The following is a 25,686-nucleotide window of genomic DNA, read 5'->3' as shown; positions in this document are numbered from 1 at the left end:
CATAAAAAGCAGTGTTGAATTTATCCAAATGAACAAATCTCTTTTACACAGATCATTTTACTTTTCTTTTTATTTAAACATATTTAGCAACATGTGGAGACATTAACTTGAGTGAACCAGAGACAACTTATAACATATCTTTCAAAGTGCAAAAAATAAGAAGGAAGCATATTCTTTAGTGCAAAATTAATGCAAAATCAAAGCAGTGATTATGTTGTCATAAACAGTAGTATTGTGTGGATGGCAGCATGTTATTTTAATAAATCATGATTCAAGATCGTTTTCAACCAAGCAATATAAGAATAATAGAAAAATATGCACTTGAATGTTACTTTAAGCTTAGAAGATGTTGTTTAGTGGAAACAATCAGTCGTGAACAGCATTTAAACAATAAAAACAACAATGTGTCATGATTCAACACTGATCTGGAGTTAAATTACGGAAACTACTTTTAAGTTTTTCACGTTCACCATTTACACACTCCAGAATCAAGATATCTCAAGTTTGTGGATCAGCTGAAGTTACTTAGAAGTGGTTTCAATTCCAGCTCAGAGATTCATGAAAACTGCACATTATGTACTAAAATTAGCACTTGTGACACAAAAAATACTGCAATTAAGGTGATTTGGAGAAGAAAAAACTGAAATGTAGTGGAAAAAAATTAACTTCAAAAACATGAATATAATAATAATAAAATAAAGACTTTTTGTTCACTGCTGTTTTATAATCGTATCTTATCCAAGATATTACATACACATATATTAGATCCCACCCATAAGGGGTCCTGAACCAATTAAATTAAACTGCCAATTCTACAAACAGGGGTTCTAAAAATAGTTTGGTCTCAATACAGTATATTAGTTTTGTTGTTGTTGTCGTTTTTAAATAAAACACATGGGAGCTCAATCATGAAACACAAGTTAAGAAAATTTCTGCATAAATAATTTGTAAAGCCATTTTTATTAATTTGCATAAGAATGACTTTACAAAGGACTTGTACAACATTCATAAATGCATAATTGCGTGAACTGTTGTATTCAGTTCACTTTGACATTTTACAGAAAAATTGTTTCACAAATGTGAATGTTTTTGTAGATGAATTTTAAAACAAAAAACTAAAATTATCATTGCTAAATTGTTGCATTCAATTCAGTTTACTTAAAAATTGTATTATGAGCAGTACATGAATGTAATAAAATTATCTTAAACTATTATGTACTCATAAAATCATTCTTATATAATTTTTGCATTGAATTGAATGCAACAATTTAGCAATTATGCCTTGCTTTTGTTTTAAAAGTTCAAGTACATTGTGCATAAAACAATTTTTATGTATTGTCACTGAATTGAATTCAACAATGTAATAATAGTTTAAGTAAGTGTTTTGAAATTCACATGTAAAACAACGTATGTAAATTTTGACAGAGCTGTCACATTTAAGCGAATGTGACGATTTATATAACCATGATAGTTTAAGAGCATTTGTTTTGAAATTCATGTACAAAAACAACAAAAATGTACATTGTTTGTCAAGCTATTCTTATGTAAATTTTCACATTGAATTGAATGTCAGAATTAGCTTGACAATCGATGTTTTTATAAATTTCAAATGTATATACTTATTATTACACTTGTATTATATTAACTTATATTAACTTTGAAAACTGTAATTGCTAAATTGTTGTATTCACATTCAATGTGACAATTAACATATGAACAATGTATAAGAATTCTGAAAATGAAAAACTATCATTACAAAATTGTATTCAATTCAATGTGACAATTTACATAACTATTTTATGAACAATGAATGCTGTTTTGCACATGAATTTCAATTATTCGTAAAAGCGTTCTTATGTAAAAAGACTCACAAAGAGAATGTTTCTACAGATGATTTACACAAAAATCCGCTCGGATCGTGTTTCATGAATGAGCTGTGGAGTGTACATACCTCTACTGTACATTCATCTCAACACAAGGACTGACGCTTGTCCTCAATGGGTCCTGGAAACGTTTTTATCGTTTCACTTTAGACTCTAGGAAAAAAAGCTTGTTCAATTAGAATAACTATAAGCACAATATTTTATTCATTAGTCTGACTTGTTCACAAGTATAAATATTAAAAAAAAAAAATAAAGTCCTCAAATTGAGAAACTGTGCTGTTGATTGGCTCCTTCACGGGAAGAGTAAGTCTAGCTTAGGAGCCCATTCCAGGGCAGAGTTTACCACGGCCAAAGCTGCGGCCCCCAACGCCACAGTCAAACCCATGACCGCCAGCCGCATGAAGCGTCGTGCCGTGGGTTGGACGACCGCTACCGTGCTGCGCTGGGCCTCCAGGGTGCGCTGCTGCTGCTCTATCCGTCTCCGCCGAAGCACTGTGTCTGGACGCTGCTGAGTCGACGCCAACTCAAAGTCTTTGAAGGTGGAGACGGCGGTTCTGGACAAAAGAGAATGGTTGGTGAGGCATTTTTGTTGTGAGAAAACCCTTCAGAGCAAGGCAGATAGACTCACTGCTGACTGCGCTCTCTGGCCAGCTCAGATGGAGGAAACTGAACGAACAGATCTCCCGCGCGGCTGATCAGCGTCTCGTACGGCAGGTCCTCTGGGATACGAGACAGGAGATGGTGCATCATGGCCATGTCACACTCACAGTCCAACACCTCCTCCTCTCGATGCAACACGATCTGCAGAAAGAAAACAACCAGCAAAAATTACACAAGGACGACATTTCTGCCTGGCTTTTAATGGTAGTATTAATATAGCTTACTCTAAATAAGTATTTAATTTACTAGAACATTTTTAATAAGAATAACTTTTTTTTAAATTATGTTAAGAAAAATTAAATTTTTACAATATTAAATTATTATAGCAATAACATTTTTTAAATATTAAATAATGTCTAATTTTATGGCATGGTAATGACATTGAGATTTTTTTTTTGTATTACGGTAATGACAAATATTTTGTAAAATATTAAATAGTATCCCATTTAATGCTATGGTAATGGCAATTACATTTTTAAAAAAAAATATTAAATCATATCTAATTGTATGGCATGGTAATGACAATGAGATTTTTTTATATTACGGTAATGACAATTTTTTTTAAAATATTAAATAGTATCCCATTTAATGCTATGGTAATGACAATTACATTTTTTAAAAAAAAAATATTAATATCTAATTGTATGGCATGGTAATGACAATGAGATTTTTTTATATTACCGTAATGACAAATATTTTTAAAATATGAAATAGTATCCTTTTTATGCAATGGTAATGACAATTACATTTTTTGCATTATGGTAATAATGTTTTTAACATTATTAATATTATCTAATATAATAATAATAATAATATTATTAATTATTAATAATATCTACATTATGGTAATGACAATTAGTTTTTTATATTAAATAATATCTATATTTGTATTATGGTAATGACAAATATTTTTTAAACATTAAATAATGTCACATTTTATGCTAAAATGTTAAAATATTAAATAATATCTTGTTAATGTTATGGTAATGACAATGCTTTTTTAAACTATAAAATCATATCCCATTTTATGTTAGGGTATTGAGATTTTTTTCTGCCCTTTACAGTCAAGAAAATGTATATAACTTTTTGTTTTTTTACATGACATTAGGCTACTGACAATTGAGAGGAAAATTAGTAAAATAATAATAATCAAATGAAATAATAATAATCAAATTCATGTCACAATGTACAATAAACTTTAATGGTGCTAAGAATGGTTAAGAATTTTTTTTATTTTTTTTAAGGTGAAATTCACTCTATAAATCTATTAGTATTTAATTAGCAAACATCAAAACTCCATGTTTGGATGTTTATGGAGACTGCAGGTTTGGAACAAAGTACTGTATTGTTCAACAGACAAATAGTCACGACATGAGAGAATGTGTCAATTATTTATTCAGACTCGACAACACAGCCTGATTCGGGCCTAAAAATAGCTGCTATTGCGGCTGCAGTAAAACTGCTGACCCACTTCTGCTGAATATCAGAAACCAGAGACTTTCAGAAGATGCTTTTGATGAAGACAAAGATGGGGGGAAAAAAGCAAATGGAAACATACCACAGCAGCAAAGTATATAGGCATGAGGGGATGGCAGGCCAGGAAGAAATCGTACAACCGGACCACATGGCGGAAATCTGACAGCACGTGTCCGAACCAGGTGATGAGCCAGCTGAGGGCAAAAATGGTGCCGACTTCAGCTCTGTTGATAAAATAAAGACGCTTATCTCAAACTACCCAAGTAAATAAAGAACATCCGTCATTTCAGGAGATGTTTTTAATGTTACATAATGATGACCAAACAGGAAGAAAAACAATCAAGCCATTGTGTTTTACACAAACATACAAAACAAACATACAAATCAAACAAAAAGGGGCGTATACTCACTGCTGCATGAAGTCATACACTTCAGGGTTGACTCGCTCGATGATGGGCATCAGGTAGTTCAGGATGTGTTTGGTGTTGTCCATAGTGGGGTCCATAAAGTCCCTGTAATGTAAGATAGATGGATGAAAAATTTCTACTTAGACATTGAAACAAACAAAAAAAAAAATAATTTCAAGATGATGATTTAACCTTACAGTACCTGAAATAACTGAAGAAATTAAATATTTTGTTCCCTTTATTTTCTTCATAAATTAGGGCACATACAAAAAATGTATAAATAAAAAGATGTATATAAGTTTAAGTAATAATTAAACAATAATAATAATATATTTTTCACTGAGAATGAGATTTTTTGTTGGAGGGAAATGAGCTTGATTATCTTTAACATAAATAAAAGATAAATATATAATTGAAAATTTAAATAATAATGAATATAATTCAATTTTATTTAATAATAATTTGATAATGATAATATATTTTTCACATTACAGTGATGAGAATGAGATTTTTTTTTGTTGGAGGGAACTGCCCTTAATTACCTTTAACATAAAAAAGTGTATAAATAAAATATATATGTAAATAAACGTATATATAATTTAACTTTTAAATAATAACAAAGATATTTAAATTATTTGTAGACTATATTTAAGAATAATTAAACAACATGCAGTCAAACCAAAAGTATTCAGACACTAGATATAATTTTTGATATTTTTTTACTAGTGGGTGCAGGACACTATAGTTCATTTATGTAAGTGAGGATAGCAAAATAAAGTAAACTGTGACATATTATACCCAAAAAGTCTCCATATAGTGGACTAGCAGTAAAATTTGATAAAAATTTGGAACCAAAAATTATTCAGAAACTTTGACCTGACCATGTTTTGCTTAAGTGTTATCTGACATAATAAAGATAAAAAAATTTTCCTGACAGTTTAACTCTTAAATCTTGTCATATTTTGATTACCCATTTTTTTAAACTATAGTGAATAAACTGTAATAATGAATGAAATGGTCAAGGTGTCTGAATAAATTTTGGTTTGACTATCTTTCACATTACAGTTTTGAGAATGATATTTGTGTTTTAGGGAATTGCATGTGATTATATTGAACAATGTCAGAATGCATATATATATATATATATATATATATATATATATATATATATATATATGACTTATAAATAAAAATAAAAGACATCAGTTGCAAATGCTTCTAAGTGCCATCTGAAATTTTCTTCTAAAGTGAGCATTTTTATCAGGCTCCTATATTTAGGTTCAGTGATTTCACTTTAATGGCAATCAATAAGTCCTTTTCATTGCTGTTAAAGTGAAATAACTGATAGGACATAAACATATGAGCCTGATAAAAATGATCATTTTAGAAGAAAAATTCAGATGGAATTTAGAGGTTTTTGCAATGGAACTCTTCATATAAAACTATTCCTTTTGTCTGTGTTTCTGTGGCAAAATGTCCCAGACACCGGTTCCTTTCATGTTCTTGGCCCACCTGAGATGGTGAGTGGAGAGTTTCTCCACCAGGGCAGTGGCGAGTCGTTCCCCAAGCACCAGCAGGAAGGTCACCACGATGTCATGGTAACCCTGATAGTAGTGCAGCTGAGGGTTTTTCACGAGCACCCGCAGAATAATATCGATCAGCTCCTCCTGAAGTCCTTCCCGCTGCTCGTCTGGCATCCCTGTGATCATTAAAGACAGAAAGCAGCTTAGACATTGACAGAGACCAGCTGCAGATCCAGAAGAAAAATCTCAGGTCCGTTCTGCTCACCTGGAGGGAAGCGTCTGAGGGATCTCTGAACGTCCAGAAGCACTTGGTTGAAGTCCTTGTTATTGTCTCGATCGACCGTCTCTGAAGATGAAAACTAGATTTACACCTGCAAGGCTTTCAGAAAGTGAATTCCCTTGGATTTCATGTCGGTCTTACCTAGTTCCTCAGGTATGTTTTCCACAGACACGTTGAGCAGCCTCGGCCACACCTGACGGCGGATCTCGTCGGTCAGCAGACCTCCTTCACTGATGGCCATTCGCCTCAGAGCGGCCACGTCCACCGGCGTCATGTTCAGGGCCTGCTTGATCTCCGCCATCTTCCTCTTCCGTCTGGACTCGCCATCTGCCAACATGATCACTGGAGTCAGCACCTGAACACTGCTCTACCTCCTACAGCACTGTCTAACTGTGCTTCAGCAGAGGAGTTTACTGGAAATGAACACATTGACTAAAATCTTTCCCCTTTCCCCTTCTTTTGCACAAGTCCTTTTGTCACAACAGCCGTTCCCAGAGGGACAGTAAGATTAAAAGGCTTGAATGGGAAATATTTTAGTCTGGCACACAAAATACACTCACGTCCCAAACATATGAAGCAGTTTGCATTAGTAAAACTGACTTGGGTAAAGTTGGTTTTATATTCGCACATTCGGACTATTGCACCAATAAATGTGCAATAAATTAATGTTTGCGAATTTTAAGCAGCGACATGATATTGACAACCAACGATTGTCAACTTACAACATTTTTCACAGTCGATCAAAATAGGCAAGTATTGTTTTAATGGCATATTTACTTGTGAATGTCCACTGAATGTCCAATGTAGTGTGATTAACAAGGCTATTGAATACGGATGTCCGAATATAAAACCAACTTTACCCAAGTGTAAAACAGTTGCATAGTCTATTATAGTCTATTATGCCACACGTTTGGGTGTCTATTGATTAACATATTCTGAAAATATTTTAATAATGTTATGAATAGGTGCTTAAGACATGAAATAATGAGCACAACACCTGTAAATACAAAAGATAAGTCACAGGACACTCCCACAGAAAAACTATTAAATATATTTAAAAGATTATGAGGCAGAAATGAATTATTCCCACACCCAAAGAAAATTATAGATATACCTACCTATATATATATATATATATATATATATATATATATATATATATATATATATATACATACACACACACACACACACACACACATTTATCCGTTTCCAAATTTCCATAATATATCGAACCTCTAAAATTTGTTCCTCTTTTATCAACAGTTAAAGTGAAGCAGTAGAAGGTTGTCATAACTAAACACACTTCAATAAAACACACCTTGTTTTCCCAGTCCATTGAGCGAGGAAGAAGCTCCGACACTCCGTGACCTCTTCAGATTCATCCTGTCGCTAATGTCTTGTCTCTTTCCCCGGGTTCACATCATTTTATCTGAATGCACTGCGAACAGCTGATGGGCTTTAGCCGGACAGCTAACTTAAAGGCCACATCATCTCATTCAGGCCCGCGTTAGCTGTATAAAAGCATGTCAAATGAAACGCTTCTGTCTGTCCGGTCTGTTTTAATCATCTCAAGGGTTTTATATCAGTGCGTTCCGCCGAACCGAACCGGGACCTCGGAGTCTCTTTTGTGTCATTTCATGTGAATCGGTTCTGAAGCTCCAGCTGTAGTATCATCTGGTTGCTGTTTACGCGAGTGAAGGATTATGGGAGTTGTATTTTCAATATTGTCTCACGAAGGAGGCGGCTTCCTAGCAACCATTCAAAATAAAAGTATAAAATAATACAAAAAGAAAAACACATAAAAATTTTAAACTTTAAAATGAACATATTTTTAGATGTTTTTGCCCTACCTCCTAAAAACGGACTGTAACGCACAAAGAGAGACACGCTCATTAAACAATAAAAATATTTAAATGACGTACACGTTTTATGATTTAAATAAATAAATAAATAAATAAATAAATTTATATATAAATTTTATTTTAAACGTTTTTATCACTCATTCAAGGGTAGTCGAAGCTAGTCTGTCAGTTAGGACTCTCTATTTTTTTTATTTTTTATTAGTTTAAATAACTTTTATTTTGAAATTTCATTTTAAAAATACTCTCATGCATTTGGTCCCTCCGTGCTTTCCGTATGTTTTCAGAGCTGCTTGTCATGTGAGTCCAGTAATTGTCAAAACATTTAGAGAATCCTGACTTTATCAAATCAGCATTTTATTTATTTTCTATTACATTAAATTGCAAGAATGCTCTCCCGTTTATTAAAAGAACACCAAGCGAAACAAAACGAAAGGAAAGAGTTACAAGGTATGTGCTTCTTTACCGACTAGCTGTAGTTTACAGGCCCTGTGATATAATTCAAATGTAGGCCTGTTAAATGTATTTAAGAAAAGATGGGCAATTAATTAATGTTCACTTGATCCGCAAATCCTGTCCTGCATTCATTTAGTTTATTTTAACGCTTATACTATATCATGGATGATTATATATGAGGAAAAAAATGAAAGAGTAAGTAAATATGTAAGTTTATTTATTTTATTTAAAAACTTTAAATTTAAATACATAATAATTTGATTTATATTGCATTAAAATACTTCTATGCAATACAGTAACAAGTACACATAAAATAAATTGCTAATAAATTGTTAACAAAACACATGCAAATTAATAAAATAAAGAAATAAATGATAAAACTTCACTTTGTTAAAAAAGAAATCATACATTAAAGGGATAGTTCACCCAAAAATTGAAATTTTGTCATCATTTACTCTCTCTCAAGTTGTTCCAACCTGTATGAATATATATATATATATATATATATATATATATATATATATATATATATATGAAGTCAGTGGGGTCCATCAACTGTTTGGATGCCAACATTCTTCAAAATATCTTTTTGTGTTCCGCAGAAGAAAGAAATTCATACAGGTTTGGAACAACTTGAGGAAGAGTAAATGATGACAGAATTTCAATTTTTGGGTGAACTATCCCTATATTGTTAGATAGTGTCATGCAATACTTGCTTGCTCATGTGATAAAATACTTGTATACTGTACAGAAAGACGGAGACGAGAGGCCATAGCAGCTGCAACATGTTTGACAGAAGCCCTGGTGGATCATCTAAATGTAGGGTGAGTCGGATACATTTTATATGTTTGTAAAGCTGTTATAATGCACGGGATTATACTGCCAGTTCATGTGATCACTGTGGTCATAATCCAAGTCGTTGTGCCGACTTTATGAGGAAACTTTGTAAAAGCAGCTTAGAACTGCACGGTCGGATGCAACAGAGCATTATTCTTGCAACAGCCGAATTTATGCAAACGAGGTTGGAATGAAAACGTGTATAATAGTATGTTCATGTCCTGAAAAGTCCTTTTTAATGACGCCCTGTGCTTTCACGTCACATTTGTCGGAGCAAGATGGTGGCGTACCTATTAATTAACTAGTAATACAGCAAGGTTTTTAACTCTACTTCTAGAAAATGAAGAACAAAAATGTGCATTAAGTTTTGCTTTTTTATGTTTTTAATTAAAGCCACTATAAACGTTATTGTTACATATTATATTGTTATTACAATGTTATTATATAGGTTATTATTTTATTATACTACAATGCAATTATATTTTGTGCTGGCAATTAGCTTATTTTGTGCTAAATGAAAAAGCCTGAATATGTCTCTGCTAAATACCTATAAATACATGTTTCTCACTGACACGCCCCCAACTTGTGAACTCAGGGCTTAAAGAAAATCCAGAGCTTCCCACTAATATTTACGACTTAATGTGTGGTGCTCATGTGTGTTCAGCTTGTAAAACTATCTTTCCAACATGACTTGAACATAAATGCTGTTTTTACGCTGTCGTAATTATGAGATGAGAAGCAGGTTGCCAGGTTTTCACAACAAAACCCGCCCAATTGCTACTCAAAACTAGCCCAATCGCCCAATTCAGGGGTGTCTTCTAGTAAAAAAACACTTTCTGGTGGGTAAAATCTGCATTTTTGGAGGGGTTCCCCTAGTAAAATTCTCATTCCAGGGGCCAAATATCATAATATTTGGGGTCACTTCAACCCGCGGACATGAAAAAAATTAAAGTAGCCCAATTCCACAGGAAATCTGCAGACTTGGCAACACTGATGAGAACTAAAGAGATGAGAATTAAATGTCATAGTTATGAAATGAGAACGTGACATTCAACACTGAACTTGTAATTAAGCATTTCTTTAGCAACACTATCAGTGGGTCACATGGTACCTTTTAAGACATTGTAATATCTAAGAATCTCCTCCCAGGGTGGCGCAGGCCTACGTCAATCAGCGCAAGTTGGACCATGAGGTGAAGACTCTGCAGGTTCAGGCCAGTCAGTTTGCCAAGCAGACGGCCCAGTGGATCAGCATGGTGGAGAACTTCAACCAGGCCTTAAAAGTACACAGGCTAATTCATATAGTGATTCTCGTTTTTCATAATTTAGTGTTGCAGTGAGTTTCTCTGAAGTGAAATTTGCAGGTTTCATGACAGATTATTCTTTTACAGGAGATCGGAGATGTGGAGAACTGGGCACGAAGTATCGAGATGGACATGCGGACGATCACTACAGCTCTAGAGTACGTGCATAAAGGCCCGGTTCAGCCCGCGTCCTCATGAGCGGATGGACTCTGATGGTCCAAAATGGACTAAAACTCTTGAGGCTTTTCCTCCAACTGTTGGAGAAACTTGGACACTGTTATTTGAGACATTTGTGTCTCGTTTATTCTAGTGAAGAACTGCTGGTGTAGCTGTTTGTGTACAATTCGGTTCATTTTATTTTTGTTTTATATATCAATGTGCTTGCGTAATAAAAAAAAAACTGTTGTGCTATAACTCCTGCATTGGAGCATGTTATTGCATTTAAGATCACATTTTACCCTCAAAAGTTTTGGGATTCACCTGTTCAGATTCTCTTCCCTGCTTTTTGTTCCGTTTTGACTAACATTTGGCAAGCGTTTTCCATTCAGCCTCAGAAATGAACGTAAAATACCAGGGTTACAAACTTGCCCTGTTCTTTTATAGACGTAACAGTGAGCTAAAATAGATTTTATATGTTTCTGTGGGATTTCACAGTTTGCTAATTTTTGCTTAACCCATTTTAAGCCAGGCATGCAGTGTGACGCTACATAATCCACATTTCTACAATCAGCCTCATAGGATTAACTGTATTTATGTAAGGAGAAAATGTTAAATGTAAAACCACAAAACTTTAGAGCAAAGTTTGGCTGTTTTCAATCCACAATATGCCAGATTTCACACATTTGCCCTATAGAACTGCATATGATATGATTTTAGCTTGATTTTCCAATAGTGTCAGGTCTTCAAAACAATTTTTACTGTCAATTTTAGGCATATAAAGTTAGAGAGAGAGACCGACAGACACACAAATACATATTTTTATTATTTTTAGCTATTTTTTGCAGTTAGTTATGCTTTTTTAAAATTAAAATTACAAAAATATATAATTTAATATTTAAATTAATTCATATATTGAGTATTAATATTCTTTTTATTTAATTTATATTATCTTTTATAAGTACAAATTTTCTGTCTCGACTGATATAAGGTCATAAAATCATCATCGATAATATCTGAACAAAAATAGGAATTGTTTAAAGCTGTCACAAACAAAAATGTCACAATGTCACATCAACGGACGCTCCTGTCATTGCTTGAAATTTCCTGTCAACCACCCAAAAACAAATTCAATCATCCTAAAAATAATTTGAATTGGCATGATTCTCCTTAAAAGTTCCTCCCAGCCCTGCTATTTAGGGATCACACTTACACAAGCACACAAAAATGGCCAAACAGCAATACACTGAGATTGGAGATTAGAAATTGTGGCCCTGTTTAGAGGATCAGCTTTAGGGATAAATCTCAGACGCAGACCCACTCCAGATCACTCACCAAACGCGTTCAGGACCTCCAGCTCCAGAGCCAAGAAGGGAAAAGGTAAGTCTGATCAATGATTGCTTTAACTGATAGCACAGTTACTTATTTTTTCTTCAATGGATGTTTTTAACAATCAGATGTGAATTAGCATTCATTTAAAGGTGACGCAAGTATTCGTTTAGAGAAAAAGTTAAGTAATTGGCTATTAAAGTGAAGTAACTTTTAAAATAATTCTCTTTTAAAATTCCAAACTAAACATTTTTCCTAAAGAACATGTGAAAGGTATTCATTTTGAATTATTAATCAGGTTAATTGGAGTAATTATATAATGTCATGATTTATGTCAAAAACAGTCATTTCTGTATGGGACTTCAGTTTCACTTTTTTATATGGTATGATTGGTTTAGAAGTTTTAGTTAATAATTATGTTTTTTTCCCCAGCAATTTCATGTTATATCATCTGAGAAATAACTGTGAAATATATTGTGTGCCTTTAATATCAGAAAACACATTTATAATTTTTATTAACCGACCCTTTGATAAAAGCCCTGCTAATTAGCGTACATTTCTCAAAGCATGATGTGGAGAGAAGCTTAAGTCTTCTCTATGGTTGGTTTTGTCCTGTTGGTTGTGTCATAGCACACAGATGAGTCCTCAGCCTTTCTCTTTGATAAATAGTCCCTGAAGCTAATAGGTTTTGCATTGTGAGAAGCTTAAAGTGCTTCTGTGGTGCTGGATTTTCCATTTTTTCGTACGGAACCGATCTCCGCATTCTCTAAACCTCTACGCTGATTCCAAAGTCTCCCTTTGTTTCATAAGAGCCTTATCTCAAGATTTCTCATGTGCTCTGGAAAACACGGGTCAATAGCATTCAGTGAGCCTCCAAAAACCATGTTACATCATTTTAACATAGAAGTCTTACTATTTGTAAATTGTCTTGTGGGATGAATTGAAAGAATGTAGTTTTTGTAGTAGTTAATCAGCTCAAACTGGTTTGTATGATATATGGTTTTACGCTCAAGTTGACAGAAAAGGATGTGGATGTGAAGATTCATACAAACAAATTAGCCATATTTTATACTAATAAAATATTCGGAACATTTTAGAAACAATTTTATATGAAGTTCCTATATGTTATGTTTACAATACCTTTTTGAACTGTATGTTCTCTGTTTGATTATGGTGCCGATTGTGGTGATTAAAGGAACTGCACCCTGACACTAATTAAACTTGCACTGTTGTGTGTTTTTTATCTTTTACGTCACTGGCATTCTACCAAAAAGCAATTGTTTACAAAACATCTTCACAGAATCACTCAGGAGGCAGAAACGATGCTTGAGTACTTCTGGTAAGAACGTGTCTGACTACAATAATATCAAAACACAAGCAAATAAATTAACAAAATGCTAAAGAATATGTTGAAATTTCCTATGTATTATGTTTATACTCATGTACTCACAGTAGCGATTGTTCATGGACGTGCGGCTTGGGTGCGTTTGTGCTGTTGTGGGTTCTGGTGTGGTTCTACCGGGACAACCTTGAGATTACCAGGGTCTCAGAGAAGCACGTCTTTGTGACCGGTTGTGACTCTGGTTTCGGACACCTACTGTGTAAACGCCTGGACAAACGTGGTTTCCGCGTCCTAGCCGGGTGTCTCACGGAAAAGGGTGCTGATGATCTGAAGAGGGCGACGGGACCTTTCCTGAAGACCTGCATCTTGGACGTGACCAGCACAGCCAGCATTCAGAAGGCTGTGGAATGGACCAAACAAGAAGTTGGAGATAAAGGTGTGTTTCAGGTGAGACTTCGAAATAAATGTTTAAGAAACAAGTTCGACATCTTTGTTCCCAATTTTCCAGGACTTTGGGGTTTGGTGAACAACGCTGGACGTTCTCTTCCAATGGGACCATCTGAGTGGATGAAAATCGAAGACTTTGAAAGCACACTCAAAGTCAACATGACTGGGACGATCGAGATGACCATGAACTTCTTCCCTCTTGTGAAAAAGGCCCGTGGAAGAGTGGTGAACGTGGCGTCGGTGTTGGGTAGAGTGGCAGCTAATGGTGGTGGTTATTGCATCTCGAAGTTCGCAGTGGAGAGCTTCTCCGACTGTCTCAGGTATTACACTTCAAAACCTATGTTTATGTAAATTTTGGGATGTCACATAAAGAAACACTAGATGGAAAAGCAAAGATGTGCATTCTGAGCTCAACTGAGGTGGAAGATTTTGTATCCAATAAGAAGAAATGCACATAAACTATGATGGAAACATATTTACTGAATAAATCCCTCAATGCGCAACAAAAAATAATGTGACAGTGGACCAATTTCAGTGCACAGCACTGAATAATTCTGAAATGCCTGAGCCAAAGTCTGTCATCAAAATTGTTGGGTATATTGGGCTACAATGGGTTTTTCATTGCAGATATTTTGCACCAGTTTTCCATTAAGTAATGATTTTGTTGTCTTGAACACATGAAATGGTACTTTATTCTCAAAAGTTTTTTTGCGCATAATCTAAATTTGCACCTTTGGATGGAACCATAGCCAATAAAAAAGGTCTGAGATAAAAACAAATGGTGTTTTATTAACAAAGTTCGGGAGGAGCACGTTCAGATAATTAACCTAATTAACACGAGAGGAGCGAATTCAGTTAATCAACTCAGTTAATGAAGTATATATACAGCAGACTCAGGGCCGTTGCCTGAACATATAGAATGGGGGGGGGCACACATTTTTATGATCTAAAAAACAAACTTTCACCAAAACAATAACATCCCGTATTAATTATTAATTGAAATAGAAGTTCTATATTAACACCAAAACACAAGATAGTCCATCCTAATTAGACCAAACTACACTAAAAACTAAAGCCTTTTGCATTATGCCTATGTACTTTGCAAACACAAGGTACAAAAGCTTTTTAATTCCTTGAACAACACAATAATAAAAACGATACATACTAAATAGCAATAAAAATATGTAGCCCACATCTGTAGCATATTGGATGTGTAACAAAGACTTTGAGTGTACTCACCATTAAAATAGTTGAAGGCAGCAGGTCTTCGAGTGATAGTCATTTATAAATATAGCTTAATTGTGTTTCAAGTTCCATTTAGTGTAATAATGCATTAACTATGAATTTTCTGATCAGAGGGTAACTCCAGGGTAAAGAGATGCGATTCCCATTTAAAAACAAATTTAAATAGATTTCTTTGAAATAGTTTTAAGTTAGGCCTACTTACCACTGCACAATCTACATAACCCAACATAAACACTGCTGATAAATTATTTGTAAATATAGGTTTACAAACCACTGTTAATTTTAACAGATTACATATGCGGGATTTGTCAGAAAGCGAGCAAAGGGCCCTCCATTTATAATCACTAAAAATCACTCATCTTAGTTCATCGTTATCTCAAGAAGTTCTGTTACAATAACTGACTGCACAATGAATCTCTTATTTACACAATTGTTTGTTATGATGAGAGAATACAGTATTTGCCAGCATGCAGAACTCAGAATCCACTCACTGCTTAAAACGCCAGAGTTTTTGTTCAGCACTAGCTTAAATTGATTGGTCATTGCGTTCAAGAAATCAACAGATAGGTTTGTGATTGGCTACATTGTTCAACGCTGAAAACTTACATTGTAAAGCCTTGTTCTTCAGAGCGCAAACACAGATACAACTGGATCATTTGCCAAAAATGTTTCGGCAAATGCTAATATTACGGAGAAAACTGATTCTAGACAAGCATTTTGGCGACGGGCCTGAGCTGACTTACCTCTGTTCGTTGACATTTTATCAGCATCCCTCCACTACCCTATCTCCTTGCTTAGTTCTAACTATTTTTATCACAACTCTGGGTTCGGGCCAAAATTCCAAGCTTGGGGCCCTCCCCCTGGACAGCACACCAAATATGTATCACCTTTACTCTATCTAATTACATGTAAGTGTGATCTTGTGAAATTGTTTTATCTTTGATGCCACCACTACTTTCAGGAAACTTTTTTTCATGTCATTTCAGGAGGGACATCCAGAATTTTGGTGTCAATGTGTGCATCATCGAACCTGGTTTCTTCAAGACGCAGGTGACCAGCTTGGAGCCCATCGAGAAGGAACTTCATCGCCTCTGGAACCAACTGACCCCTGAAGTGAAGGAGAGTTACGGAGACAAATACTTGGACAAATGTATGTTATTTATACCAAACGACTACCATTTTCTCAATTTCTCCATACATAGTCCATTTAGACACTCTTTGTCTCTCCAGACATCAAGATCCAGAGGTTGATCATGAACACCATATGCGACTCCGACCTCAGTAAAGTGACCAACTGCATGGAACACGCCCTACTGGCCGTCCACCCACGAACACGCTACAGTGCAGGCTGGGATGCCAAGCTCTTGTGGATCCCCTTGTCTTATATGCCCGCTTGTTTTGTAGATATTGCGCTGAAGCTGGTGTTGCCAAAGCCAGCAAAAAGTGTCTAGATTTGGTGTGTGATTAAAGGTCATTTTAGGCCAGATACTTTTAACTCTTACCTTTGGTTCCCTTCTGATACACTGGAAGACGCTCTATATATGCTCTAATCTTAAATTATTCCAAACTTTTAACCAGTAGTGCATCTCCACACCAAGCCCTTTATCTTATTTCTCATTGGCATGTTCTTGCCTAATAAGTGACATCTTAACTTGCCTTGAAAATGCACCACCAATTTGTGCCTGTTGGTCATTGGCTGTATGTGTTGCTAGAGTGCCACAGTGACTTTGACTTTTGGCATTATATATTTTGTATGAAACTGTCAGAGATTGCTTGACCTGCCACATTATGGATATTTTATTTGCAGGCAAACTGTGTAAACATAATTTAATAAACGTTATAATAATTTTTTCTGTGTATTGTCATCTGTGCACCAATCTGTTCCCAGAAAGAACAGCTTAAATCAGAATGGTTCTAGTTAAAACATTTTAGGGCTCTATTATTGTTTTTTGTTTTTTTTCCCAATAGGTCAGAAATTATATCCTACTGTCAGGTGGAGATAATTTAATTTATCAACAAATATTTCTTACAAGCCAAGAACATTCATATTCATTACACAGTATGTCCCATGACAAAGAAATCATTAAACTGTTATCCCTGATGTGATTCTTGTTTGGCTAAAATAGACCCTTTTCACATTTCTGGGTTTCTCAGAAGCAGAAGTCATAGTTGGGTTAACTTTTATAGCGGTGAATGAGAGACTTCAAATATATATTTTTTTGTGTTTTCACAACTTTCAAAAAGAGGGAAAAAATAGAGTGCAACTGATTACGGCAGTTAGAAGAGATAAAGATGTAATTTTACCGTCACTTCCATAGCCGCTGTATTATAAACAGTGTTGGGGAAAGTTACTTTTAAAAGTAATGCATTACGATATTGCGTTACTCCCTAAAAAAGTAACTAATTGCGTTACTTCGTTACTTTTTATGAAAAGTAATCCGTTACATTACTTTTGCGTTACTTTTTCTCACTGGGGATGGGCTTGTTTGTTTTTTAATAACAACAAAAAAGTTCTATTTTTGGCAAAAAGGCCCTTTCACACCAAAAGTGAAATGAATAAGCCTCAGGCTGAAGGAAAAGCATATTTACACCTGTACAGTAGCGGGCGCAGCTCAAACAAACCTTTCAGCTGTGCTGCCATTCTGGATTAAAGAAGAATAGGATACAGAAGAAGGAAGTTCTAGTTCTTATTTCTAAATCTAATCTAAAGTTTTTTTTGCTTATTAGTATGGTTGAATTAGGTATATTGAAGGTCAGCAGCAAAGACATCGGTTAATAATTGAGATTAAATACATAAAGTATATTTGTGTAATTTAATATAGTTAATTATTACAGGTTTGCAAAAATTCTGAGATTGCATTTCACTGTTTTTATTCATTTTGAGGAATACTGAATGTTTTCGTGCAAGTGAGATGAGTAAATGCATGTTCACATTTAGTCTAAAACTACAATAACCATCATGCTTACACAGCGTACACAACACCTCTGCATTTTATTTCTCTCAACATGTCAGTCAATAAATGTGAAAAAGTAACTTGCGTTACTTATTTTAAAAAGTAACTTAGATATTTTGTTGTAAATTGAAAAAGTAATGCGTTACTTTACTAGTTACTTGAAAAAGTAATCTGATTACGTAACTCAAGTTACTTGTAATGCATTACCCCCAACACTGATTATAAACACCCTTAGCAGCGTTTAACTAGTTTTTTTTTGTAATTTGATGCAAAGGTAATATAATAGCCTACAATGTAAAGTGTTATAAATATACATACATTTTTTCTTTTTTTTTTTTAAATGAAAATATAAACAACTGCAGGATTTACGATATTGATGATGACCGTTAAAAGCGTTATCACAGTCTGTGAAAAGCGCGGGAACATTCAGGCTAGCCCAGTAGATCGTTTCAATTTCTTTTTTGTCTCGTCATCGCTCTTCCAGTTGCAAATGTAAAAAATAAACATTAAATATGTTACATTTACTTAATATATTATACATTTATATTATTTAATGCCGTATCTTTTTTACAGGATAGTTGTCAGATGAGTTGAAGTAACGCAGCTTTTTTTTTTTACCTCAGTAGATCGTTGTAGAATATTAAACTACGCTTACAAACATCTCAAAAAGTGCTGTCTCAGTATGACATGGGATGACTTCGCCCCTCGGTCTTTTACCAGTGAAAGTTATCCAGTTATCTGTGACAGTGAACTTTCAGGAGTCGTCAGTGTTGATACAGTGCTTCTGGCGCTCACCGGATTCCTCGCGCACCTGTTGACGCGACTCAAAACAAACCAGCCGCACGCGACTCTGAGACCGTTATGTGCGACACGGACTAGTTTGAATACACTATTTACGCTTCAAATTTGAGATTTTATCTTATGAGATACTGGAAAATGATCTCTTTAAGGACCCTACGAATGCCTAATGTTGGAGTTATTGGTTTACTGGCGAAAGACTCGGTTAAAAGTAGCTCAGTGTGTCAGAAAGTGACGAGGAGGTCGTTCAATTTAACTTCGCGGATTCAAGCAAGCAGCGAATTCATCGCTCCTGCATCTGTGGATGAACCTAAATCGAAAACGTGAGTCACTTTTATAATGAATAACAATATGATTATTGTTATTAAATGTTTGATTTAAAAAAACTAATTAATACAATTAATAGGTGTTAGTATGTGGAGGCCTAATCTTATTTCATTAAAGCAGAAATATGACCAATAAAAGTATATTCTCTGGACTGGAGGACATGCTTTTCTACAATATAACTGAAGGAGCGGAGAAAATTCCTGTATCTCATTTCATTGCTGTAAGTTCCTTCATTGACACACACTGAATCATATCCAATAAAGATTTATCTGGATTAAAATCTTTGCACTAGCAGTTGTTGAAGTCTGCTAACTGAACAACATCTCTGTATATGGGCAACAGCTGGGAGTTGCTTCACACATTGACTCAGTTGCATGTTAAGGGCTCAGTTACTATCAAGCCACTTACATGTTCCCTCTGAAATCTGATTCGGTCATGGGAGGGCTGAGGTAAAACACACACACACATACACATACACACACACACACACACTTATCTAGACTTTGTGGAACTGCTGTCATGGGTTGTGTAATAATTTATACACAAGGTCAGTAAACACCCCCAGTATAGTATAAATGACATTTGATTAACTTTGAATTAGATAAGTCTTACATTTGCCAGCATTTCTTATCATTTTTTTATTTTTGTATATTTAGAGTAATTTTGATAAACATTACTGTTTAAATAAAGTTTGCATGACAAATTCAGTGCATTACACAAAGTAAACAGAATTGTTGTGAAATTACAGAACAGTATTTTCCCTATCTAACAGGCAGTGAAAAGCACCGGCCTTCTGACCTCTGACCCCAGATTGCGCGACTGCATGGAAAAGATTCGCAAAGCTATCCAGGAATCGGCCGGTGAAGTCATGATGGACCGTGAGCTGTTCCGAAAGTGAGCACATTTTCTTTTCGGCAAACTCAGACAAAAAATATCTGTGAAAAAAAGAGGAATATTTAGTCAGACAAAGTTCTAGTTGTGAACATTTCTTCATTGTGACAGGTGTGTGGGTGGAAACATAGTTCTGCTGAGTCTTGCTTTCAGACGGAAGTTTATTATTCCTGAATTTGAGGCATTTGCGGACGTCATCAATCATATTTACCACACATCAAAACTGCAACATGATGGACAGGTGGGAACTGTATTTTTAATCATTTTAATCTTCTCTTATTTGTATAGATGAACTCACTTCAGATCTTTTCCAGGTTGCAAAGTACATTCCCCATCTAACCAAGTTTAGTCCTGATCTTTGGGGCGTCTCTCTCTGCACAGTAGATGGCCAAAGGTAAACAGATAAAAGTGCCTCTACTGTTCTATAATATGAAGTGATGATTTTCAAATCACCTCTTTGAATTTCAGGCACTCAGTGGGAGACACGAAGCTGCCGTTCTGCTTGCAGTCGTGCGTGAAGCCGCTGGAATACGCCATCGCTGTACACGAGCACGGCACCGAGCGAGTGCACCACTACGTCGGGAAGGAGCCCAGCGGATTCAAATTCAACAAACTCTCCCTGGATGACGAAGGTTGGTGAGGAAATGTCATAGATTATCATATAAACAACCATGCTCTTGATGTTGGGCAAAATACAATAGATACAGGCCTACACATATAATAGAGGATCCCATAAGCAGTGTTGGATGTAATGCAATAAGGTTTAATTAGTTTACATTAGTTAACTTCTTTAGTTAACATGAACTTAGAAGGAACAATACTTCTACAGCCTTTATTATTTTAGTTAATGTTAATTTTAATGTTCACTAACACATTATTAAAATCAAGAGTTGTATTAGTTAATGCACTGTGAACTAACATGAACAAACAATGAACGACTCTAACTACACTAAAATGCTGGGTTAAAAATAACCCAAGCTGGGTTAAAAATGGACAAACCCAGCGAGTAGGTTGTTTTGACCCTGCAGTTGAGTGAAATGTTTGACCCAACCTGCTGGGTAGTTTTATTTAACTCAACTAATTGTTTAAAAATCACTATATTGCTCACTTAAAATAAACTCAAAATAGGTTGGAAATTAACAGTTATAATACGTTTAATAAATAATAATTAAATAATAAACATTTATTAAATTGCTTATTTATAAATGTTCACCTTTTGATTATTACTGTTGCCTCTAGTAGTTATGTGTCTGACTTTTAATTTCAAAACCTATTTTGAGTTCTTTTTAAGCCAGCCATATAGTCATTTTTAGACAATAGATGAGTTAAATAAAACTGCCCAGCAGGTTGGTCAAACATTTGACCCAACTGCTGGGTCAAAACAACCCAACTACTGGGTCAAAACAACCCAAACGCTGGGTTTGTCCATATTTAACACAACGTGGGTTGTTTTCAACCCAGCATTTTTTAGAGTGTAAGGTTTTGTTGTTAGTTCATGTTCGTTAATACATTAACATTAATGTTAACAGATGAACTTTATTGTAATGTGCAAACATTTCTGTTTTTAGAGTAACTTACCCAACATTGCCCATGAGAACAAACTTACAAATTAGATTTCTGGTAGACAGCAATGAGAGTAAATGGAGTGAAATAACTCTTAAAGAATAACTTTAAGAAGCATTCTTTTGAAGCATTTTGTTTCTAGAGAAATCAAATAAATGAATAAACAAATTCACATTAAATGTAATAATCTGTGAGCTGATGCTGGTTTTCTGTTCTTAGATAAACCTCACAATCCCATGGTCAACGCTGGAGCGATCGTCATCAGTTCACTTATCAAGGTAAACATAAACCTGCACTTTCACCGTGGAGTTTAGTGTCAGGTAGGTCTGTGTTTGCAGTATTTACTTGTCTGATAATCAACTCTGCTCGCATCTCCAAAACAAACTCTGATATACGCACATGTATTGACATGCGGGCCAGGCCAAGAATTCATTTGAGCTACCAGACCTTTGACCCAGAATTTCAGATCTGTACGGACAGACACTGTGCATCTGCTACAATACATGTGTTGTTTTGTGTTGCCTGACCTTGTGAAGCTATAAGCAGAGCTGTTACTGGTCTGGACTGAATCCAGGCTATTAAAAGTGCCCTTTAGACCAAATGTATGTGATCTGTGCTTCCTAGGTTCTCCAGCACAAGCCAGAATACGCAAAAGTCTCACACTGGTAAATTTTACTGTTCCTCTTCTCGTTCTCTCCAGCCAGGTGTCAACAAGGCGGAGAAGTTTGACTATGTAAGTTATACATTCCTGTTGGATGCTAACATTTTAAATGTTATTTAAAAAACACTCTCGTTGTTCACAACCTCTAGGATAATTGATTTCATTACTGGAGCGATGTTTATTTGGCTATTAATCTCCAAAGCACCAAAAGTACTGCACACAGCTTTTCAGCTATATTATAAAGACATACAGTAGCTTTGTTTTTTGTTTTATTTACAGAATATATATATATCCCAAAAATGGAGCAGATATTAGACTCTTTATTTGCCTGTTTGCTAATATTTTAGTTGGGTTTCCTTCCCAGGTGATGGAGTTTGTGAAGAAAATGACAGGCAGGGAGTATGTGGGCTTCAGCAATGCAACGTATGTCTTTCACTTTGGCGTTTTACACTTGATTTGCACACAATTTCATTGCTATTGACTTCCATTTGATTTCGTTTGAACAGATTCCAGTCAGAGAAGGAGACAGGAGACAGAAACTACGCAATAGGATACTACCTAAAAGAGAAGAAGGTTTGTACTGCAGCGTACATTGTTTTATAGAAGCATACTATCAAGATGTTGTTGATTATCCACAAAAGCAACTGTGATGTCCTTCATTACAGTGTTTTCCTGAAGGGGCGGATATGATCGACGCACTGGACTTTTATTTCCAGGTGATTCTTCGCCTGTTTTAATCAGTTAAATTAAATAGACGTTAAATAATCTCTGACAATCCTGACAGAATTTCCTCTCTGTCCCTCACAGTTGTGCTCCATAGAGGTCACATGTGAGTCCGGCAGTGTGATGGCCGCCACGCTGGCTAACGGAGGCATCTGTCCAATCACAGGAGAGAAGGTTTTGAGCACAGAAGCCGTGCGAAACACGCTCAGCCTCATGCATTCCTGTGGGATGTACGACTACTCAGGACAGTTCGCTTTCCATGTGAGTAAATTCATACATAGTCTGAGTGTAAATGATATGACTTACAATCAATTTGACAGAAAATATATTTTCTTTATTTAAAAATTGCTTAATTAAAGTTACTTATTAAAAAAATGCACATTTAAGTGTGCAATCTGTTCACTTAGCAAGTGTTAACCAATGTTATTTTAGTATAGTTTAGATACTATTATAGTTTTTTATTAATATTTAAAGTTCATACAATTTTAGATTTTCTGTTTTCATTTTAATGTTTATTTTTACCATTTTTATTAGTCATTGTTTTTTAATGTCTATATATTTTTTCAGTTTTAGTCATTTTAGTATATTAAGTTAAACTAAATAAAAATGAGAAATGTTGCTTTCACAATTAGAAATGTAACAAGTTTAATAGTTATATATAAACATCTAAACAATACGACATTAAAGACTTTTCTAATAGCTTGTAGTAGAATATTGTAGATTTTTTTGTAATGTTTTTGTAATAATTTGTGTCGAAGTAACACTTCCTGTATCTCTTTACATCTCAATACATGCAAAGTCCCATTCATATAAAGTCTGTTCACTCGGCTGCCATATTTATGCCTTGGCCAGATATTTTGGGTGTCCATGACCAAGTCCTACGTATTTGAATGGGGAAATCCTGAAATCTCAAAAAAGGCTCTTTAACTGATAATGTGGGACTTATTCCACTATATTGCCAGTTGCACTTTCTCACATTAATAAGTAATATGAGTGTATATCTATATCTTTGTATATATAAAGTTTTTAATATTTGTCAGGTTGGATTACCTGCCAAGTCTGGTGTGTCGGGTGCAGTTCTTCTGGTGGTGCCGAACGTGATGGGCATCATGTGTTGGTCGCCCCCTGTGGACAAAATCGGAAACAGTGTCCGTGGAATCCACTTCTGTCAGGTGTTTCTGTCATTGTCCTGTTGGTTTATCACCCTCTTTTTAATTCCAAATGATAAATTTTGTATAAATAACTAATTTTGTAACCCTTCTGTAATTAGGAATTGGTGTCTTTATTCAACTTCCACAACTATGACAATCTGAGGCACTTTTTGAAGAAGCAGGACCCTCGCAGACAGTCTGGTGACGACAGGGTAAACCTTACATTTGAACATACCTACCAAATGAACTAAACTACAACATTAAACACCAAAAGATTGTGAGAATGTCCAACATCAAGCTATGTTTTAGTCGGGTTATTAGATCCAGTAATGAACGCACCAAACCTGTGTTGTAGAACAAGTCGGTGGTGAATCTGATGTTTGCAGCTCACAGTGGAGATGTCTCAGCTCTGAGAAGGTCATTTTATTCAGTTCACAATGTCTTCGCTTTGCCTTTTGAGTTCTACTGAAATGTATATTACTTGTCTCTCTTTTCCTCCATCAGGTTTTCCCTCTCATCCATGAATATGGAGTTGAAGGACTATGACTCTCGTACGCCTCTCCACGTAGCTGCTGCAGAAGGTAGAATCACTTTCTGTAAACATTTAAGCATCTTTTAGTGCCAAATATGGTTTATTTAATTATAAAATCAATTTGGATTGTGTCTGTTCTGTTTTAGGCCACGTAGATGTCGTGCTATTTCTGACGCAGGCCTGCAAAGTCAACCCTTTTGTGAAAGACCGGTACAGATCCATGGTTTTTTATACATTTACCTTCAGCTCCATACATTTGGTCATAATTAACCTCATATCTGTAATTCAGGTGGGGAAATATTCCTCGGGATGACGCCATGCAGTTCAGCCACAATGATGTGGTGAAGATCTTGCAGGAATATGAGCAGAGCTGCAGTCCACAAATGTCTCAGACTAATGCAGAAGACCGTGGTCATCAATCAAAATGTTTGTCTCTGGAGGGTGTGGATGTTACAAACTTGAGAACTATATAGATCATGTCACCAGAAATTGCGCAACATAAGGGCACATTATGGAGGTTGTCTATTTACAGAAATAAAAACGCTCACGCTTTTATTTAAAAATATTTGTAAATATGTTATTTGTACATAATTTGTGTTATATACTTGTTTAACTTGACATACTCATGGAAATGTACTAAAGCACAATGTACAGTGATTGTGATTAATAAACAAAACCAACCATGTCAACAGATTACCATCTTTACTTATCTTAGAATAATTTTCCTCATTTTGTAGTCTTTTTTTTTTTTTTTTAATTTTTCATATGATTTTTGCAACTATTTTCAAATAAATTAACCATCAATAAAGTATATTCCCTGAAATGTTAAATGTATACATTTCAGAAGAAATGAATCCACTCGCTCTAATCCTTGGAAAGT

The 25,686-nt window shown here is 35.0% G+C and overlaps 4 protein-coding genes and 2 long non-coding RNA genes across 7 annotated transcripts; 3 read left to right on the top strand and 3 right to left on the bottom strand.

Annotated features, from left to right (window-relative positions):
• Positions 1-52: 52 nt before the first annotated feature.
• Positions 53-8,004, bottom strand: tbc1d20 (TBC1 domain family, member 20). The gene is made up of 8 exons (XM_048182588.1): positions 7,551-8,004; positions 6,371-6,556; positions 6,215-6,295; positions 5,939-6,125; positions 4,430-4,531; positions 4,102-4,243; positions 2,512-2,684; positions 53-2,437 (listed from the first exon to the last, which is right to left on the bottom strand). Exons 1-8 carry the CDS (start codon positions 7,612-7,614, stop codon positions 2,176-2,178), a joined length of 1,197 nt encoding a protein of 398 aa, XP_048038545.1. The 5' UTR covers positions 7,615-8,004; the 3' UTR covers positions 53-2,175.
• A 343-nt stretch (positions 8,005-8,347) lies between these two features.
• bloc1s1 (biogenesis of lysosomal organelles complex-1, subunit 1) lies at positions 8,348-11,101 on the top strand. Its single transcript, XM_048182659.1, has 4 exons — positions 8,348-8,541; positions 9,299-9,371; positions 10,534-10,666; positions 10,775-11,101. The coding sequence occupies exons 1-4, from the start codon at positions 8,481-8,483 to the stop codon at positions 10,883-10,885; spliced, it is 378 nt and encodes a 125-aa protein (XP_048038616.1). The 5' UTR covers positions 8,348-8,480; the 3' UTR covers positions 10,886-11,101.
• A 129-nt stretch (positions 11,102-11,230) lies between these two features.
• On the top strand, positions 11,231-17,054 carry rdh5 (retinol dehydrogenase 5 (11-cis/9-cis)). The gene is made up of 6 exons (XM_048182617.1): positions 11,231-12,223; positions 13,447-13,511; positions 13,625-13,950; positions 14,023-14,281; positions 16,193-16,356; positions 16,437-17,054. Exons 2-6 carry the CDS (start codon positions 13,495-13,497, stop codon positions 16,655-16,657), a joined length of 987 nt encoding a protein of 328 aa, XP_048038574.1. The 5' UTR covers positions 11,231-12,223; positions 13,447-13,494; the 3' UTR covers positions 16,658-17,054.
• Positions 13,144-18,867, bottom strand: LOC125263609. The gene is made up of 4 exons (XR_007183858.1): positions 18,816-18,867; positions 16,237-16,314; positions 13,623-13,914; positions 13,144-13,527 (listed from the first exon to the last, which is right to left on the bottom strand). It is a non-coding gene; the product is annotated as an uncharacterized LOC125263609 (long non-coding RNA).
• Positions 18,868-18,885: 18 nt separating this feature from the next.
• gls2b (glutaminase 2b (liver, mitochondrial)) lies at positions 18,886-25,495 on the top strand. 2 transcript variants are annotated; one of them, XM_048182569.1, is made up of 18 exons: positions 18,886-19,281; positions 19,403-19,505; positions 20,058-20,179; positions 20,288-20,417; positions 20,491-20,570; positions 20,645-20,808; positions 21,959-22,017; positions 22,440-22,472; positions 22,765-22,823; positions 22,907-22,973; positions 23,066-23,116; positions 23,208-23,384; positions 24,164-24,295; positions 24,394-24,486; positions 24,630-24,691; positions 24,779-24,855; positions 24,953-25,016; positions 25,096-25,495. In XM_048182569.1, exons 1-18 carry the CDS (start codon positions 19,082-19,084, stop codon positions 25,277-25,279), a joined length of 1,857 nt encoding a protein of 618 aa, XP_048038526.1. In that variant the 5' UTR covers positions 18,886-19,081; the 3' UTR covers positions 25,280-25,495. The 2 variants fall into 2 exon arrangements, with proteins under 2 accessions (XP_048038526.1, XP_048038527.1); XM_048182570.1 differs by having other exon boundaries at positions 18,889-19,281; positions 19,406-19,505.
• Positions 19,909-20,589, bottom strand: LOC125263605. Its single transcript, XR_007183855.1, has 2 exons — positions 20,475-20,589; positions 19,909-20,220 (listed from the first exon to the last, which is right to left on the bottom strand). It is a non-coding gene; the product is annotated as an uncharacterized LOC125263605 (long non-coding RNA).
• Positions 25,496-25,686: the final 191 nt, after the last annotated feature.

This window comes from Megalobrama amblycephala, linkage group LG2 (genome assembly GCF_018812025.1).
Source record: "Megalobrama amblycephala isolate DHTTF-2021 linkage group LG2, ASM1881202v1, whole genome shotgun sequence".
Classification (NCBI taxonomy): Eukaryota; Metazoa; Chordata; class Actinopteri; order Cypriniformes; family Xenocyprididae; genus Megalobrama; species Megalobrama amblycephala.
The sequence above is the reverse complement of the archived record's forward strand: the minus strand, read 5'-3'. Positions and strand labels throughout refer to the sequence as shown.